General features: G+C 46.0%; 1 protein-coding gene across 1 annotated transcript in view; it reads right to left on the bottom strand.

Annotated features, from left to right (window-relative positions):
- LOC142151491 (uncharacterized) overlaps positions 1-17916 on the bottom strand; it is a 37914-nt gene extending 19998 nt beyond the window's left edge. Inside the window, exons 1-2 of the mRNA XM_075207199.1 lie at positions 17810-17916; positions 15878-15999 (exon numbers count right to left, since the gene is read on the bottom strand). Coding sequence (XP_075063300.1) covers positions 15878-15999; positions 17810-17861 — 174 coding nt within the window. The 5' untranslated portion in view covers positions 17862-17916. The remainder of the gene's footprint in view (positions 1-15877; positions 16000-17809) is intronic.
- Positions 17917-18785: the final 869 nt, after the last annotated feature.

Genomic DNA, 18785 nt, shown 5'->3' on the forward strand with positions numbered 1-18785 from the left:
TGTAATTTTCTGAGACGTCTAAACTGATGACAGACTCATTGTGTCAATGTGTTATTTCGGCTAGTTGTAATACACATCATTTTTTCTTCTGACAGTCACTGTTTATACATAACCCTTTCAATCACCGCCTCTTGCAATCTGTTCCTCAGCTGTTCATCTACCTGGTCAATACCTGTCCAGTTGTATAGATTTAAAATGTTGCATTAAACAAAAAGTACTAAAAATGTAAGATCCCATTGAGATCCCACCTTTATATTTGGTATAGTCAATCTTAAAACATCAAGCAATAAACACATTTAGACAAATATACAGATGGAGTTGTAGCAGAGCGCACCAACAAGAGCTGCCTAAAAAGTGGACCAGGATGTCACCAACTACATCACTTGCAGAGAAATAAATATATATAAAATATATATTATGTTATTTTATATATATTTATTTCTAATAAACACATTTAAACAAAAAAAAAAAAAAAGTCACATTTATTTGGAAAATCATTTACCACGTTACCACGTCCACCCTGAAATGTTAACTTCCATAGGCAAACCGAGGGGGGGTGGGAGTTCCTAGTGCCTGGAAACCCCCCTCCAAGCCTAGAGCACTGTATAAATGAGGTGGCTGGTCCCTGCCCCCGCTTCACACGGCTCTGCTTGAAAAGGGTGAGCTGCCTGCACCCAACAGTAGTGCACGCAGCATTGCCCATGTATATTATGGGGATAGGAAGAGTTGGAGAGCAGCCAAGCACTGCCTAAGATTATAGCAACGCCCCCATGCATGCTTGTCAAGCCTACTGGCGCGTGATGTGGAAACCCCCCTCTACAAATCCTGCGTTTGCCCCTGACTTCCTCAAACCTAATGATATTGTAAAAAAAAATAATTGAAATACCTCAATCGTGATCTGAGAAAATAAGGTTTTTGTATACTCGTTAATGTAAAAATGAGCGGATATTTTACATTTTCAAACTCTGATAAATCAAAACTAGAGCAGATAAAAAAATCCATTTTCGATTTGAGACCATCGCTTATAGTACTAAATGTGTGCAGAAAATAGTAAAAGAAAATGGTAATGTATTTTCATTGGATCACTTGACATGGAATGACACGGTAATGGTCAAGTGCATAATATGTGCACAAAGCGTCTGCTGAGGTCGCTAGGAATCAAATCTCGTAATATTGTCCCTTATCCATCATATTAAAGGCTGTCACCTCTCAGACTCTCTGATCGGACGGGCGCCCCTGCTGTCACTTACCTTTTTTTCACCGCCGGCATCTCTCCAGACGGACACCGCAGTTCTCCTGTGAGGATACCATCTTGCCGGGTTCTGCGCATGCGCAGACCCGATATCTTCTCCATTCAAACCTATCTGTCCAATCAGGTAGTCAGCTGCACTATATAAGACATTTCCTGCAGCTCAATGGTGCCAGATCTTTAGGTCTCCTCTGCTGATCAGACGTTCCAAGGTTTAGCTCCAGTTTCTCCCTGCAAGCCTGCAGTGTTCCTGTGTATTCAGATCTCTGCTGCTATTACCCGACAGTCTGCCTTAAGGATTTCTTATTCCGTCTGCGCCTGACTCTCCGGTGCTACACTCCGCTAACAGAATGTTGCAGAACATCGCACCCCTCTGTCATCCTGATTCTAGGGGCTTCCCTGCTCTACAGGACTTCTACTGCAACCACTGTTGCAGAACATCGCATCACTCTGTTATCTTGATTCTAGGGGCTTTCCAGGTCTCCAGAACCCCTTGTAAACCTCCAATCTCCGTGTACCGGGTTCTCATTCCGATTTCACTCGTCACCCTCTGTGAGGGCCACGAGTGTAATAAAGGTATCATACTCTTTTTTGGGAGCAACATACAAGATCTGAGAAACCAGATGACCATACCAAAAATACAAATTAATATGTTAAATGTATATCCTTTAGAATGTAAGCCCTCGCGGGCAAAGTCCTCTCTACCTATTGTCCCACGTCTGTCTACTGTCCCTCGTATGTCCGGTCACATCTTTTGCTGCACTAAGTGTGAGTCCCCATAGCACTACTCACACTCATCTGTGCTACTTATATGTATTACCTCATCTATTTGTTACTTGCTTCTGTATCCAGCGCTACGAAATCTGTGGCGCCTTATAAAAAAATAAATAAACAACAACAACAACAACAACAATCTAACATTGCTGTCCTTACTGATTGTGATGGGGGTGGTTAATTGTTCTGTGACTGAAGTTGTGAAGAGTAAATTATAAGTCATAGTCGCTTAATATTTGTTATAATTTCACATGAATTCCAGCCACGGCTATAGCTCACTGCTGGAAGTATTAGATGGAAGCAAAAAGTACAGCAGGACACATCATGGAGCATTCTACTTAATGCACACTTAGCAAAAATCATAGCTGTAGATATTATACCTTTCATGTCTGTTGATCCGGTTTAATTTCAGGAATTGATGGCTTGGGCAGAATGGAGATGGTAAGTACCTAGTATTATTTTTAAAGAAAACTCTGCATGTGTGCCAACACAAAAACCCATCCCTAAATTTAGGCACACTCTTTGGCTTTCACTTGCTGTGTTGTGCTGCCTGCTGCTCCTACAGAGATTGTATCTGACTGGTAGGAAGTGGATGGGGCAGTTTATAGAGGGTATCTGGCAAATAACAGCAAATTGTGATTCACTAACAAGAATTTTTTTTAAAAATAAAAAAAAAATGACATTTATTGCAATTCGCAAAATTTTAGTAAATCTTGACCCACAAAATTTCTGGGGTTTCATATAATTCCAACTCCGCCCCTTTAAAAAAGAAGGGGTGGAAATCCGAGCCCGCTCATCTTTACTCCTTAGATGGTGTCACACCCCGGCTCATCACCCTATAGTAAGGAAATGCAGCAGGAGCTTGTACTATGCTTGTACTATGTTAATATACTGTTACATCTTAACCATCCCAAAATTCGAACTTAACATATTTGTTTGTTCCATGATCATTTCAATGTACAGACCTGTGTAATATATTGATGCATTATAAATAAAGAACAATAATCCAAAGTAATAGTTCATTAGTGTTGAAACAAGACGGTAGGGCTGTGCTTGAAACATAATGGGAACATCAATGGAATTGTTAGGAACCCCTCTAGCCGGTACAGCACAACCCGGAGTCTGCTCTGCCAGTCAGGTGTTCACTGGAGCCCCTAGTGGTGGGGACAGACATGGCCGCAGACTAGCAGAGGGTCGTGAAGTGCGTACCGACTAGGGAGAACCCGGGAAAGCGGAGTGACGTCCAGGCAAGGGTTGAGGGCCGGCAGCAGACAGGGACTCCAATACACGGTCCGAGGTCAAGGGTCACAAGCACGGTAGCTAGGTCCAGATACAGGCAAGAAGGTCAGGGTCACAGGATACACAGGCAGGGTCAAAATCCAGGCAAGGGGTCATACACAGGCAATCAGTCCAAACAGGTTTTCACCAATACTTAACAGGAGCAGGAGCAGGTTAGCTGAGAGGCAGACTGGACGCTATAACCGGCAGGGAGGCTAAGCCCTCCCTGCGTTATATACAGACTTTGGCCAATCAGGGCTTAGCCCTGCAAGACATCACAGCCCATGCCCCTGACATTAATTAGCCCGCAGGCTATCCTAGCGCATGTGCCCGGCTGCCTCACTTACCGGGACGCACCGCTTGTAACACTCGGCGTTCGGCCGTTGCCTTGGCAACGGTCGGGTCCGAGAACCAGAAGTGACGCCCCGGTCGTCATGGAGACGGCCGGGACGTTCACTAGAAACAGGAAGTGAGTCACGGCGGTGCCCGAGGCCGCCGCGGCTCCTGACAGTATCCCCCCCTTGAGGAGGGGTTAAGGAACCCCGACACCCAGGTTTTTTAGGGCATTTTTTGAAAAATTCTCTTAAAAGTTTTGTAGCATTAAGTTTTCTCCACGGAACCCAGGACCGCTCTTCCAAGCCGCGACTCCTCCACTGTACCAGGAAGTGCACCTGGCCCTGCACGTTCTTAGAATCGAGAATCTTCTGAATTATGTATTTTGAGGCTTATTCCGATTCTGTACATGTGGACTTGGAAGCTGGGATTGACTTGGGTATAGCACAGGCTTAAGCAAAGAGCAATGAAATGTGTTTGGTATCCTTAGTGACCCAGGAATTTTGCAAACTAAATGCCACGGCATTGATCTGTTTAACAATGAGAAACGGACCGATGAATTTAGGGCCCAATTTCCTGCAAGGCTGTCTGAGCCTAATATTTTGTGTAGAAAGCCACACTTTCTGGCCCACTTTAAAGGAGCAGGTGGTACGGTGGCGATCAGAATTTTTTTCGCAGAAAATGAGGCCCGTCTTAAAGCGAATTGCACTTTTTTTCCAAATGACCTGGAGGTCAGCAGCTGTGGAACGAATCTCCGAAATACCAGCGGATCTGAGGGAATACAAGGAATTGGATCTGGGATGGAAACCAAAGTTGCAATAGAATGGCGAGATTTGCGTAGATGAATGATATGAATTGTTATAGGCGAATTCTGCCCAGGGCAATAAGGACGACCAGTCGTCGTGAAATTCGGAAGTGTAGCATTGAAGAACTGCTCCAAGGACTGATTAACCCTTTCAGTCTGCCCATTAGACTGAGGGTGGTATGCAGACGACAGGCTAATCTTGATTCCAAGCAGGGTACAAAAGGATTTCCAAAATTGTGCTATAAATTGTGACCCACGATCAGAAACAATGTCAACAGGAAGTCCATGGAGGCAGAATATGTGCTGGATGAACAGCACAGCCAGATTTCGAGCACTAGGGAGCCTGGTTAGTGGTATGAAGTGAGACATCTTGCTGAATCGATCTACTACAACCCATATGGTGTTGTGTCCTGCAGAGAGTGGCAGATCGACTATAAAGTCCATGGACAAATGAGTCCAGGGTTTTGCAGGAACGGGCAATGGTATCAATTGACCTACCGGACGATTCCTGGGAACTTTATTCCTGGCACAACCCTCGCAAGAGAGAACATAACTCCTGACATCAGTAGGTAACGATGGCCACCATACAGTACGAAATAAGATTTCCAATGTTTTCCGGATTCCGGGATGTCCAGCAGTCTTACTATTGTGAGCTTCTGCAAGAACCGCCTTCCTTAAATGAACCGGCACAAATAAACATCCGTCCAGGGTATTATCAGGGGCTATCCTTTGAAACCTTTGGAGTGTAATGCTCAGGTCTTGGGTCAGCCCAGCGTGGATTTTGGGAGGGGGAATGATAGGTTCCGGATTCATAATTGGAACATGTTTTGCCAGGAAGCTTCTGGACAGAGCATCTGCTCAGACATTCTTAGAACCTGGTCGGTAGGTGATTACAAAATCGAATCGAGTGAAAAATAGCGACCAACAGGCCTGTCTGGGGTTCAGACGTTTGGCCGACTGAATATATTGTAGGTTTTTATGATCCGTAATAACAGAAATCTGATGCGTAGCACCCTCCAGCCAATGATGTCACTCCTCAAAGGCCCACTTAATTGCCAATAGTTCTTGGTTCCCCACATCATAGTTGGCTTCCGCCAAAGAGAATTTACGAGAAAAGTAGGCACATGGGTGCAGACGGCGAGTATGAGAGTCCTTCTGAGACAATATAGCACCAGCACCGACATCAGAGGCGTCAACCTCAAGAACAAATGTTTTTTTAGGATCTGGGTGTCTAAGGACCTGAGCGGATACAAAGGCCTTTTTCAAGTTTTCAAATGCAGCTATTGCTTGCGGCGACCAATTAGTGGAATCCATTCCTTTGCGGGTCAGGGTGACAATAGGAGCCACAATATCACCAAAGCCACGAATTAACCTTCTATAATTATTGGCGAAGCCCAGGAACCTCTGCACCGCTTTGAGATTATTTGGTTGCACCCAATCCAGGATAGCTTGGACCTTGGTTGGATCCATGGAGAACCCTTCCGAAGAAATTACGTAGCCTAGGAAGGATACCTTCTGCACCTCAAACTCGCACTTTTCTAATTTGGCATAAAGGTGGGGTTCTCGCAATTTCTGTAGGACCTGTTTGACGTGACCCCGATGTATAGTTAATGACTTGGAATAGATGAGAATGTCGTCTAAATAGACGACCACGAAGCAATTAAGGAACTCTCGTAGCACTTCGTTAATCAGATCTTGAAACACAGCAGGTGCATTACTGAGGCCATACGGCATGACCAGATACTCGTAGTGGCCGGTGTGTGTATTGAATGCCGTCTTCCATTCATCTCCCTCTCTGATGCGGATGAGGTTGTATGCGCCACAGAGATCGATTTTGGTGAAAACCGTGGCACCTCTTAACTGATCGAATAACACCGAGATGAGAGGGAGAGGATAGGTGTTCTTGACTGTAATTTGATTGAGACCCCGGTAGTCAATGCAGGGCCACAGTCCACCATCTTTTCTTGACACAAAGAAGCATCTGGCACCTACAGGAGATTTAGATGGCCTGATGAACCGCTTCTCAAGATTCTCCTCAATATAAGCTTGCATGGACTTGGTCTCGGGACCAGAGAGAGAATATAAGCGCCCCTTAGGTAACTTGGAACCAGGAATCAGCTCAATAGCACAGTCGAAGTCTCGATGAGGTGGTAAGGTGTCAGCAGCCTTTTTGGAGAACACATCCACATCACTCATGATATTGTGCGGGAAGTTGCTCCGGAATAGACTGGATTACACGCAGAGGCAGAGTCAAGCAGGACTGTGTACAATACGAGCTCCACTGGACAATTTCACCTTTTTCCCAATCCACGACAGGATTGTGACGGGAAAGCCACGGATGGCCCAGGATCAGCGGAACTGATGGACAGTCGATAAGGAGGAGGGTTATGGCCTCAGAATGGAGAGCTCCTATGTTCAGTTGTAGTGATGGAGTCTCGCAAACAATTTTACCTCCAGGCAATGGACTCCCATCTAGACCACAAACTGTAACTGCAGAACGCAGCTTCACCATAGGAATCCCAGCAGAATGGGCAAACCCGATGTCGAGGAAGTTGCCAGCCGCTCCACTATCAATGAAGGCAGATAGGGCCACGGAACTGGCACCAAAAGTAACTTGTGCAAGAATCAGGACAGCATTCTTTTGGAAAAACGATTTGCAACCCCAAGTGGACTTTTCCCAGACATGCTCCCCTTTCAGGTTTGAATGGACAAGAACAGGAAAAGTGGCCCTTATTGCCACAATAAAGACATAGGCTTTGTGACCGTCTCTTGTCTTTTTCCCCTGGAGGGAGGTGAAATGCCCCTGAGCTGAAATAATTGCAGACAAAGAAGACACCTCTTTCTCTGTCCTCCTCTCCTGTTAATTTTAATGGCGAGTTGCATAAGGCTCTCCAACGAGGTGGGGGAAGCATACTGCACAAGTGAATCCTTAACGCTGGATCATTCCACTCACTGTCAGGCGACCATCTGCGGAATTCAGCGCAATATTCTTCTGCCGAGTGCCGGCCTTGCTTTAAGGCCCGTAGATCAGCCTCAGCAGAGGCAACTCGATCTGGATCATCGTAAAGGAGGCCTAGTGCATTAAAGAAAGCTTCCAAAGATTGCATGATAGGACTCGACTGTGGTAGGGTGAAGGCCCAGGACTGGGGGTCACCTTGCAGGAGGGAGATGACAATTCCAACTCTCTGCTGTTCTGAACCAGAAGACTGAGGCTTCAGCCGAAAGTAGAGTTTGCAGCTTTCTTTAAAATTCCGGAACAGGGCTCTATTTCCGGAGAACCGGTCCGGCAAATTTAACTTGGGTTCATCAACTGAACCAGAACTGGGCAGTGTAGTCTGGGGGACCCCGTCTGGAGAGGACAAGCTCTGGGACAGTTTCCGGATCATCTGGTAGAGGGTCAAACATGACCCGCCAGGGCTTGAAGAGGAGACGATTTGGTTCCGCTTTCTTCCATACCAACTTAGTCTCCGAAACGTGAAGGCCGGTTATAATGTTAGGAACCCCTCTAGCCGGTACAGCACAACCCGGAGTCTGCTCTGCCAGTCAGGTGTTCACTGGAGCCCCTAGTGGTGGGGACAGACATGGCCGCAGACTAACAGAGGGTCGTGAAGTGCGTACCGACTAAGGAGATCCCGGGAAAGCGGAGTGACGTCCAGGCAAGGGTCGAGGGCCGGCAGCAGACAGGGAATCCAATACACGGTCCGAGGTCAAGGGTCACAAGCACGGTAGCTAGGTCCAGATACAGGCAAGAAGGTCAGGGTCAGAGGATACACCGGCAGGGTCAAAATCCAGGCAAGGGGTCATACACAGGCAATCAGTCCAAACAGGTTTTCACCAATACTAAACAGGAGCAGGAGCAGGTTAGCTGACAGGCAGACTGGACGCTATAACCGGCAGGGAGGCCAAGCCCTCCCTGCGTTATATACAGACTTTGGCCAATCAGGGCTTAGCCCTGCAACACATCACAGCCCATGCCCCTGACATTAATTAGCCCGCAGGCTATCCTAGCGCATGCACCCGGCTGCCTCACTTACCAGGACGTTCGGCCATTGCCTTGGCAACGGTCGGGTCCGAGAACCGGAAGTGACGCCCCGGTCGTCATGGAGACGGCCGGGACGTTCACTAGGAACAGGAAGTATGCGCGGCGGTGCCCGAGGCCGCCGCGGCTCCTGACAGGAATGACACAAAAATTCCTAAAGATGTTTATGAGAAGGAAGCTATGTGACTGACACAAGCCCGGCGCTCCCATTAGGCATGGTTAGGCAGTTGCCTAGGGCGCCGGGCTCTGGATGGAGCCACAGATTAAAAATTTCTTTAAAACTGTGCGGCGACCGCTGACCATACCTTTCACGGCCGCCGCACAGCTTCAGATACATCCAAGGCAGGGGGGGAGGGACTATTGCTCACCGCCGCCACCGCCTCTCTGCTCCGTCTCCTCCCCTCCACTCACTGACTGACTGTCGGGCGTGACATCATCATCACGGCCCGACTATTTTGTAAGTGTGCAGGGTGGGGGCGCCGATTTTGAAAATGTGCCGGGCGGGGGGTGTGTGGGGGGGGGGGGGGGCGGGGGGCGCCGATTTACAAAATGTGCCTAGGGCGCCACGGACCCTAGCACCGGCCCTGGGTCTATTGGCAACAGTAATGTGCACCACCCTGGAGGAGGTTGAATGGAAAGTGTAAAAATTAATTTATTAAAGAAGAGTAAACTGACAAATTAAATTAGTCATGAGGAAAAGAAAATGTTCAGGCTACAATAAGACCTGCTGCAGGGTTAGTCATAGGATTTATACCTACACTTGCAGCACAGGAAACAGTTTTCTGTTTATATTCCTAGATTATATAGAAGCCCATGAAGTATTAATATCCCCCATGGAATGTTTCTCTTTTTACCACTTAAGACATCTTTAATTGACTTGTTGATGATAGTCACAAAAAGATTTCAAACTCCACAAGACATGCCTTTGTCCTAAATCCGTCTCTTATTAAATCTAACATCAGGGGAATTCCTAATAATAGATCAGAGCAACATAAACATACATGGGGATTTTTAATAAGTAGCAGACAGTATACAGGGTTCCAGTTTCTACCACTGCATTAGAGACATGGACAGAGGAAACATATTATTGTGGCATACAGTACCTAATAGGTTTCTATGTGTATCCTATATATATGTGTAAGTTAGAGTGCAAGCTCTGTGAAAAAGAGATTTAGGGCTAGATTTACTAAGCTGCGGGTTTTAAAAAGTGGAGATGTTGCCTATAGCAACCAATCAGATTCTAGCTGTCATTTTGTAGAAGGTACTAAATAAATGAAAGCTAGAATATGATTGGTTGCTATAGGCAACATCCCCACTTTTTTCAAACCCGCAGTTTAGTAAATCTAGCCCTTAGTGATTTAGAAGCAAACATATACAGATGCCAGAAAAACTGCTATACGTAATAGAACTTGGCAGGGGTTAATTCAGAAATAGAGAGGGCAGTTCTGACTCAACTGCCTCAGGTCCCAAGCTGTGGGAGGCTCCCAATACAAAAATATCCCTATATTATGTATAATAAAGTGTTCTAGTGGTTACTCATTGATGATGCTACAACAAGTTTAAATATAGTGCCAGGGAGGTGGATCAGGCCGGAGACACGATCTGCTCACAGTTCGGTCATTTTGATTGGCGAACCAATGTACTGTGAATCGGATCAGTGGAATTTGGCAGACCAATCACTGATGCAGTCCTCAGTAGACTTATAGATGATTAAAACACATGGAACAATTCATAGAAATCTTTGGAAAGCACTGTGTTTGCTAGAAAGCTGGAGAACACAAACCAGCATTACAGCCATGCTACATTTGTAATATAGCCCTCCAAATCCTCAGATATATGACCGTATGAATATATCTAGTGCTATCCTGATACCAGAGAGTGTTCCTACATAAATACCAGAAGCACACAGATGTGTAAACCCTCGGCCATATTTAGTATATTTGTTGCTTTAGGTCAGTGGTTCCCAAACTTTTGCAGTTCACGGCACCTTTAGAGTCTCCATAATTTTTTCAAGGCACCCCCCCAAAATAATTAACGAGCAGTCCTGTTTTAGAAGTAGTTGGGTCAAAAAAACATAATAAGTATTTAGGTCAGGACAGAGATACTTATTTAGTTGTATGCTAAAATAATACACATAAATCCAAGGAAAAATAATATTTTTATATATTTTTTTCAATTATATTTCTGTCAAAGAAAAATTGACAGCTAACTCACACTGTGACCTCCTTCATCTCCACACACTCTGCCCCCTCTGCATCCAGTCACGCTGCCCCCTCTGCATCCAGTCACGCTGCCCCCTCTGCATCCAGTCACGCTGTCCCCTCTGCATCCAGTCACGCTGCCCCCTCTGCATCCAGTCACGCTGTCCCCTCTCACACTGCCCCCTCTGCATCCAGTCACGCTGTCCCCTCTCACACTGCCCCCTCTGCATCCAGTCACGCTGTCCCCTCTCACACTGCCCCCTCTGCCCTCTCTCACGCTGCCTCCTCTAACACTGCCCCCCTGCTCTCTCTCACGCTGCCTCCTCTCACTCTGCCCCCTCTGTCCTCTTTCACGCTACCTCCTCTCACTCTACCCCCTCTGCCCTCTCTCACGCTACCTCCTCTCACTCTGCCCTCACTCACGCTGCCCCCTCTGCCCTCTTTCACACTGCCTCCTCTCACACTGCCTCCTCTCACGCTGCCCCCTCTCACGCTGCCCCCTCTCACGCTGCCCCCTCTCACGCTGCCTCCTCTGCTGCGCCAGCCAGAGAAAAAATACAAACAAAACAAAACTTACCAATCGACGCGGCGCCTGAGACCCAGCATTCTCCTCTCTCCCGCAGCTTGTCGCGGCACCCCTTTGACAGCGCCGCGACCCCCATGGGAGACGCACACTTTGGGAACCGCTGCTTTAGGTCCTTGTGAGTAAATATGCTCCTAACTTACACAGCCTTTTTGAGAATATTTACTCACAAGGACTAGAGGCTCCAGCTATCACATATCAGACCCGCCTTGCCATACCAATTTGCCATTTCCTGAGAAAAGGAGGAGCTGTAAGCACCACCATAGCAGGAATGGATGTGCATCTCTTCAGGTTTGTCCAAGCCATTGATATCATGCAGCCTCGCTCCTTTCCAATACCCACCCTCTCCCCTAGCCCTCTTCACTGGCCCAAATCATACTGTCTCATCTCTCACCCTCCCCCTCAGTCCATCAATCCTGACAATCTCATCCCTTTTTCATGTGCCCTCTGGAATTCCAGGTCCATCAAACTGTCCTCCATCCATAACCTCTTCATCTCCAACTTTCTTAATCTTCTTGCCATCATTTAAACCTGGCTTACTTCTTCTGATACTGCCTCACCCGCCGCTCTCTCCTATGAGGGCCCCTCCTTCACCCATTCCACCAGACCCGATGAGCGTCCAGGAGGTGCAGTGGGCCTCCTCCTGTCCCCTAGCTGCATTTTTCGGGTCATTCCCACTTTATCTTCCCTCTCATTCTCCTCCTTTGAAGTACACTCATTCGTCTCTTCTCCCCCATCCACCTCCGTGTCTCCATCATCTACCTTCCCCCTGGCCCCACCTCCCTTTTCCTTGACAACTTCACTGCTTGACTCCCCAACTACCTTTCCTCTGACCTTCCCTCCATCATACTTGGCGACTTTAACATCCCTATTGACAACTGCTCTGACCCTGCTACCATCAAACTTCTCGCCCCTTTCCTCTTCCCTTGGCCTCACTCAGTGGACCTCTTCCCCACCCACTGTCTTGGTCACTCCCTCAACCTTGACTTCTTTCATCTCTGCGATCTCTCGGACTTATCCAACTCTCCCTTCCCACTCTCTGACCACCATCTCCTTTCCTTCACTCCTTCCTCCTCCCCCCTGCTCCCACCTTGCCTAAAGCCACCCTCACTAGGCACAACCTTGATGCTATTGAGCCTACCTTTTTCTCCTCCTCTCTTGAAACTCTCCTATCACCTCTTCCCTCCCTGGCCTGCCCTGACCAGGCGTCCGCTCTTACATCCACTCCCTTACTACTGTCCTGGACGCTGTCGCCCCGGCCTTTTCTATGCACCGCCAACGCCTTATTCCCCAACCCTGGCACTCGAAACTCACACGCTTCCTCCAAAGGTGCTCTCATACAGCTGAAGGCCTCTGTAGGAAATCTCGTTCCCTGCTTTACTTCCTTCCCTTTAAGTTTATCCTCTCCTCTTTCTGCTCCACCCTGTCCCTCGCTAAACAATCTTTCTTTAAGTCCCTTATTTCTTCTGAATCCTCCAATCCCCGCCGTCTCTTTGCCACCTTCAACTCCCTCCTTTCCCCACTTTGTCACGCCTTCCCTCTCTGCTTCTGACTTCTCCACCTTTTTCTCTTCCAAAATTGAGGCCATCAGACTGAACATCTCCTCCTCCCATCCCTCTCCCGCCACCCTCATCACTTCACCTCCCTCCAACAGCAAACTCTGGTGCTCCTTCTGCCCTACATCAGGTGAAGAAGTGTGCTCCCTTATTCTTTCCTCTCCACTCTCTACCTGTCCTCTTGATCCCATCCCCTCTCACCTCCTTCGCTCTCTCTCTCTCTCCTACTGCCAGCTCGTACCTCGCACAACTTTTCAACCTATCACTCTCCTCTGGTGTAGTCCCCTCCTCATTCAAACACGCTCTTATCTTTCCTATCCTCAAGAAACCCAATCTTGACCCCACCTCTCTTGCTAATTATCACCCTCTCTCTTTTCTCCCCTATGCCTCCAAATTATTTGAGCGGATTGTCTGCAGCCGCCTCACCAGACACCTCTCGGACAATTCCCTCCTCAACCCTCTCCAATCCGGCTACCGCCCCCTGCACTCCCCCGAAACCGTCCTGGCCAAAGTTATTAATGAACTCCTAACAGCCAAATCCAAGGGTCACTTTTCCCTACTCATCCTCCTTGACCACACCGCGGCCTTCGACACCGTAGACCACCCCCTCCTGCTGCAAACTCTTCTCTCTCTCGGCCTCTCTGGTTCACCTCATACCTCGCTAACCGCTCCTTCTCTGTATACACATCTGGTTCCTCCTTCACCCCTTTCCCTCTCCCTGTAGGAGTCCCTCAGGGCTCTGTTCTCGGCCATCTACTCTTTTCACTCTTTCCTTCCTCCCTTGGTGCTCTCATCTCCTCCTTTGGTCTTCAGTATCACCTTTATGCTGACGACATTCAACTCTACATCTCTTCTCCTGATCTTTCCTCCTCCCTCCTCTCTCGTGTATCTGACTGCCTCTCTGCCATCTCCTCCTGGATGTCCTCGTGCTTTCTCAAAATTCCAATTACTTTTAACTCTAACAGCCACCTCTCATTATGCAAGAACTCATACATTAGTATAAAACCCTGATACGTTACCATGAGCGCTGGATCATCCTATTCTTTTGGCACTTTGTCCATATAGTGTGTGCATATAGAAATGCCAATACAACTTACCAGCCTATACTGCCCCACTTCGAGCAGTGTGTGTGTGTGTGTGTGTGTGTGTGTGTGTATACACACACACACAAACACACACATACATAGTGCTCGAAGTGGGGCAGTACAGGCAGATATGATATATACGCACTTCTCGTCCTCACTTCCTTTGAAGCTCTGCAGGCAGACACTTAGCTTGCAGAGCCTGTGATGCATCTGGAGCCGGTCTCAGAGCTCACTTGCAGCTGGTTTGCTCTCACTCTCCAGGCAAAGATTGTGTGCAGGGGTGGGCTGGCTACTCCTATTGCAACTGATTGGGCTGCCCACCAAACCATTTCTTTTCATCTGTGGAGCTTGGCTGCCCAGTAGACGAGAGGGAGAGGGTGGGGCAGAGCAGAAGGGCCGGGCTGTATGGGATTGTGAAAGCCCTGGTCCAGCAGCACCATGGGAAGGAGGAGAGGTGGAGCGACTGCACTGTAGTCCCCAGTGTAAACATCTTCACCTGCAAGGTGAGAGGGAGGGGGGATTACAAGTCAAACACTTTTGGACACTGTCTGTGCCCAAGCCTCAGTGCTACAATCTGTCCGTGCCCAGGTCTCCGTGCTACAATATGTGTGCATGCCCTAATATATATGCTCAAATCTGTCTGTGTGTGCCCCCCAGTCTGTCTGCTATGTATGGTGTCTGTGTACCATGTGTGTGTACATATGACCCTTTGAAAAACTCCATACCACAGAAATAGTGTCCTTTAAATTGGTAGCGCCCAGTAGGAAAAATATTTTCAAAGTAAGAATATTGAACATGACCGCTGTATATTTAATGGAAAATATGAAAGGAATTTAAAAGATTACAGGGCTGGCAACACTATAAATCTTTGTAGTAGCTTAAGTAATATGATGTTTTCAGCACACGAGCATCTGGATGCTGTTATCTTCTGCACAATCTTTACCCCAGTCACCATTCAGGTGGTATCAGACCATAGTATACAGAGGAAACAGGTAAGGGAAAGGAGAAGTGACATATGGAAGATATAGAGAAACAAAGGTCAGTCATTATGTAAAGCTGAAGGAACACAAGAGATGTGAGGGGCAATGTAAGTGCACAAAGAAGGCCTGAAAGAACAAGGGAGACATTAAGAAAAGGTGAAGTAACACAGGAGACATGAGGTAGAGGTGGCGGGACATAAGAGAGAGCTAAGTGGACACAGAGGCAGTGGGGGATGCAGGGTGAGTAGCATTGTATCATTTAACATGTTTTAGATATGGGGTCCACAGCGATTCACTTAAATAAATATATATATATATATATATATATATATATATATATATATATATATATATATATAGAGAGAGAGAGAGAGAGAGAGAGAGAGAGAGAGAGAGAGAGAGAGAGAGAGAGAGAGAGAGAGAGAGAGAGAGAGAGAGAGAGAGAGAGAGAGAGAGAGAGAGAGATTCTGGTAAGGACGTTTGTTTTAAAGGGATTTTGGGCAGTGTATCGTGTTAGGTGGTTTTGTGTGGGCTCCCATGTGTCCCAGTTTTCCCAAACTCCTTAATTTGCACCTGAAATAATCATCTTACAATGGTTATTTTACAATAATTCAAACTCCTGATACAACCAAAATTTCAGGGTGAGTGTGGTAAAAGCGAGCCTGGGGTGGATTTCATGGCCTGAGCAAATTTCAGGTCACTTAACTGTTCCACTTTTTCATTTCAGAATTACTGGAGCCTGAGATTTAGGGTACTTTGCTCCAGTAAATCCAGCCCTGGTTTGACACATTTGCCTCTTTCGACCTATATGATAATTTCACCTTTGTCTACAACCAGCAGAGCGGTGACTAGACTCTCGTTGTGCAAATTCCATAAGGGACAGATGAATACCATATAACAGCATAAGAATGGCATACATCAAACACTCATATTACAATAAAAAAAAAATTACATAAAAATGAGCATCAGTGTATCAAATAAAACATAGCAGTACCAGGTTGCCGATCTGATTGCTGAACAGTAAGACGATTCCTTGACACGTATCCTTGCTCTCCACCAATGATTCATTCTGGATAGTCACTAACGAGCTGTGCAGATCAGAAGCACCACTGAACCCTAACCGGGACAGACAAAGAAATACTGTAACAACAGATTATTTACTTAATCAAGCCATAACTCAGTTAGCCAGAAGGTTTTCACAGTAGCCTCGCGCGTTATGTTTCTGCGCAAATTACAGGAATGATCAATAAAAATTAAAAATACACATCATGGGGAAACATACAGAACCTCACAGCTAATTGAATGACCCCTTTAAAGTGAACATTTCGTGGGCCGATCCAATATTAATGAGATCAACCTATTAAAATACTTATGTGTATTACCTCATCTATTTGTTACTTGCTTCTGTATCCTGCATTACGGAATCTGTGGCGCCTTATAAATATATAAATAAATAATAATTCACTATTAATTGGTGACATCACTGAAGCACATGACAATGGGTGCCTCCTGCTTCAGTAATGTCCCCATTTCCTAGTGAATCGACATGTGGAGACAGCAGACAAAATGGCTACCTCCGCTGTGTCTAGGCGTCAAGTCCACTACCATATACTACTGAAATTAAAATTTCACACAATGACTTATTTTGGGCTTGTTGTGTGCTATTCATGCATTAAACTCCAATAGACAGATAAAAAAAATAAGTGTAATCACAAACTACAATACATGGTAAATAGTGTATATTGAAAACTCAACACATACTTGTCAATAGTTTTCATTAATATCCAATACTTCTTCCATTGCATACCTGTGTATGTAGCCTGCAGGTTTTGTATGGCTATTCATACACAGTAATACAAGGAGATTCACATGCAACTAGTAGCACAGTGGCCTAGTGGACATCTGCCTCACAGCACTGGGGTCATGAGTTCAATTCACGACCATGGCCTTATCTGTGTGGAGTTTGTATGTTCTCCCTGTGTTTGCGTGGGTTTCCTCCGGGTGCTCCGGTTTCCTCCCATACTCCAAAAACATACTGGTAGGTTAATTTGCTGCAATCAAAAATTGACCCTAGTCTCTCCCTCTCTGTCTGTGTATGAGTGTGTGTCTATAGTAGGGAATTTAGACTGTAAGCTCCAATGGGGAAGGGACTGATGTGAATGATTCTCTGTACAGCGCTGCGGAATTAGTGGCGCTATATAAATAAATGATGATGAACTAGTAAGTGTGATTCAACCGATTGGTATAACAATTGCCATTGATATATATATATATATATATATATATATATATTACAATTATGTGAGGGTGTCTATGAAAAGTGCTTTTATAGCAATAAGATTAAATAACAAGTCCCATTTTGACATAAGCTATAGTTCCTATAGTTCCCTGTCTAACATGTAAGACATGAATGTTACACACCCCAATGGTTGCCATATCTCTATGCCTTGTTTGTGGCCCTAAAGCATTCTTGCAGAGTTATACCATTAATTACACAAATACATGAAAGATTTAATGATCTTCGACAGCGAGTATAAATACAGTACATTCTGATTAGCTGGATACCAGATTGTTTGTGCCGTATAAAGTAACAGACATGGTTCTAAATACAATAACATTCTATGCTGATTGTTTTAACAGCACCTAAATGATGATGAATTCCGGGTTATTTCAGGCTTACTCTGATAAGTTCACCAGTTTCATGGCACAATATAGGGAGTGACTGCAGACATCCCTGTTCCGAAGAGCTAGCAGTTTAAGCTTGGGGACAGAGAGAGAGAGAGAGAGAGAGAGAGACGATGCTTGCCGACGTTGTTGTGGTGTCGGTTTACAGTTAATGTGGGAGAGAAAGGAAGGGACTGCTGGAGGGAAGAGACGGCGAAGATCAGTGGTTAAAAGAGAGAAAGTTATATGAACATAAACTCACCAAAACGGGATAACCACAGCAAGTAACAGGAAAGGGGCAGTGCTAGCTCCATACCCAGGGAAAGGATAAGTAGGGAGGAGGGCAGGACTTCTGGGTACAGTGGGAGGGCAAGTTAGGAGAGGAACATACGTGGGAGAGAGGAGGGGCAGGAATTTAGGAGTGTCTCAGGCAGTACCTGTGTTTCACACAGGAGCAGGCTAACTAGAGCTCTACCAAATGGGGCTTAGGCAACCTCTGATTCTACAGCAGCTGTGCAAGCGGGCTTGCTGGGACCTGTAGTTCCACAATAGCTGGAGAGCCTCAGGTCTTAGTCTGTACTATACTCAGCTGGTGTTACCAGTCAAGTATACACAGATACTTTGCTTTAACGCACTAGGAGGGTGATTTAGATCTGAAAGTCTGTGCCTAGTAAATATGTGCCACAGATTTGTCACACTGCATCTGCCCGCGATTTGCACCAGTATTTTTAGCTGCGTTTAATACTTGGAACACATAGAGCACCCTCTCTACCCTTTTATCTTATATGAATATTCTCGGCTTGCAACACAAAATCCATGGGTGCAAAAGTAGGTGATCTCATACTCCTAATCTGTACTCAGCCAGGGCAGACTCCTGCACCCCTGCAAACATGACATCCCGTTCCACAAATCCATGCGCATCCCCATAACAATGGGTACATTTGCACAAAAATAGGTGTGTGACATCACAAAGCAGTATATGCACAATTGTAAATGACATTTTTTGGAACATATATAACACCTACATGCAATATATTTAGCTTGCACAAATATGCCTATTAACCACAATACACAATGGGCCTGATTCATTAAGGAAAGTAAGGCACAAAAAGATCTCCTGGACAAAACCATGTTACAATGCAAGGGGTGCAAATTAGTTTATTATTTTGCACATAAGATAAATACTGGCTGTTTTTTCATGTAGCATACAAATACTTGATAGCTTATCTGTACACTGA

This window comes from Mixophyes fleayi, chromosome 4 (assembly GCF_038048845.1).
Source record: "Mixophyes fleayi isolate aMixFle1 chromosome 4, aMixFle1.hap1, whole genome shotgun sequence".
NCBI classification, from domain to species: Eukaryota; Metazoa; Chordata; class Amphibia; order Anura; family Limnodynastidae; genus Mixophyes; species Mixophyes fleayi.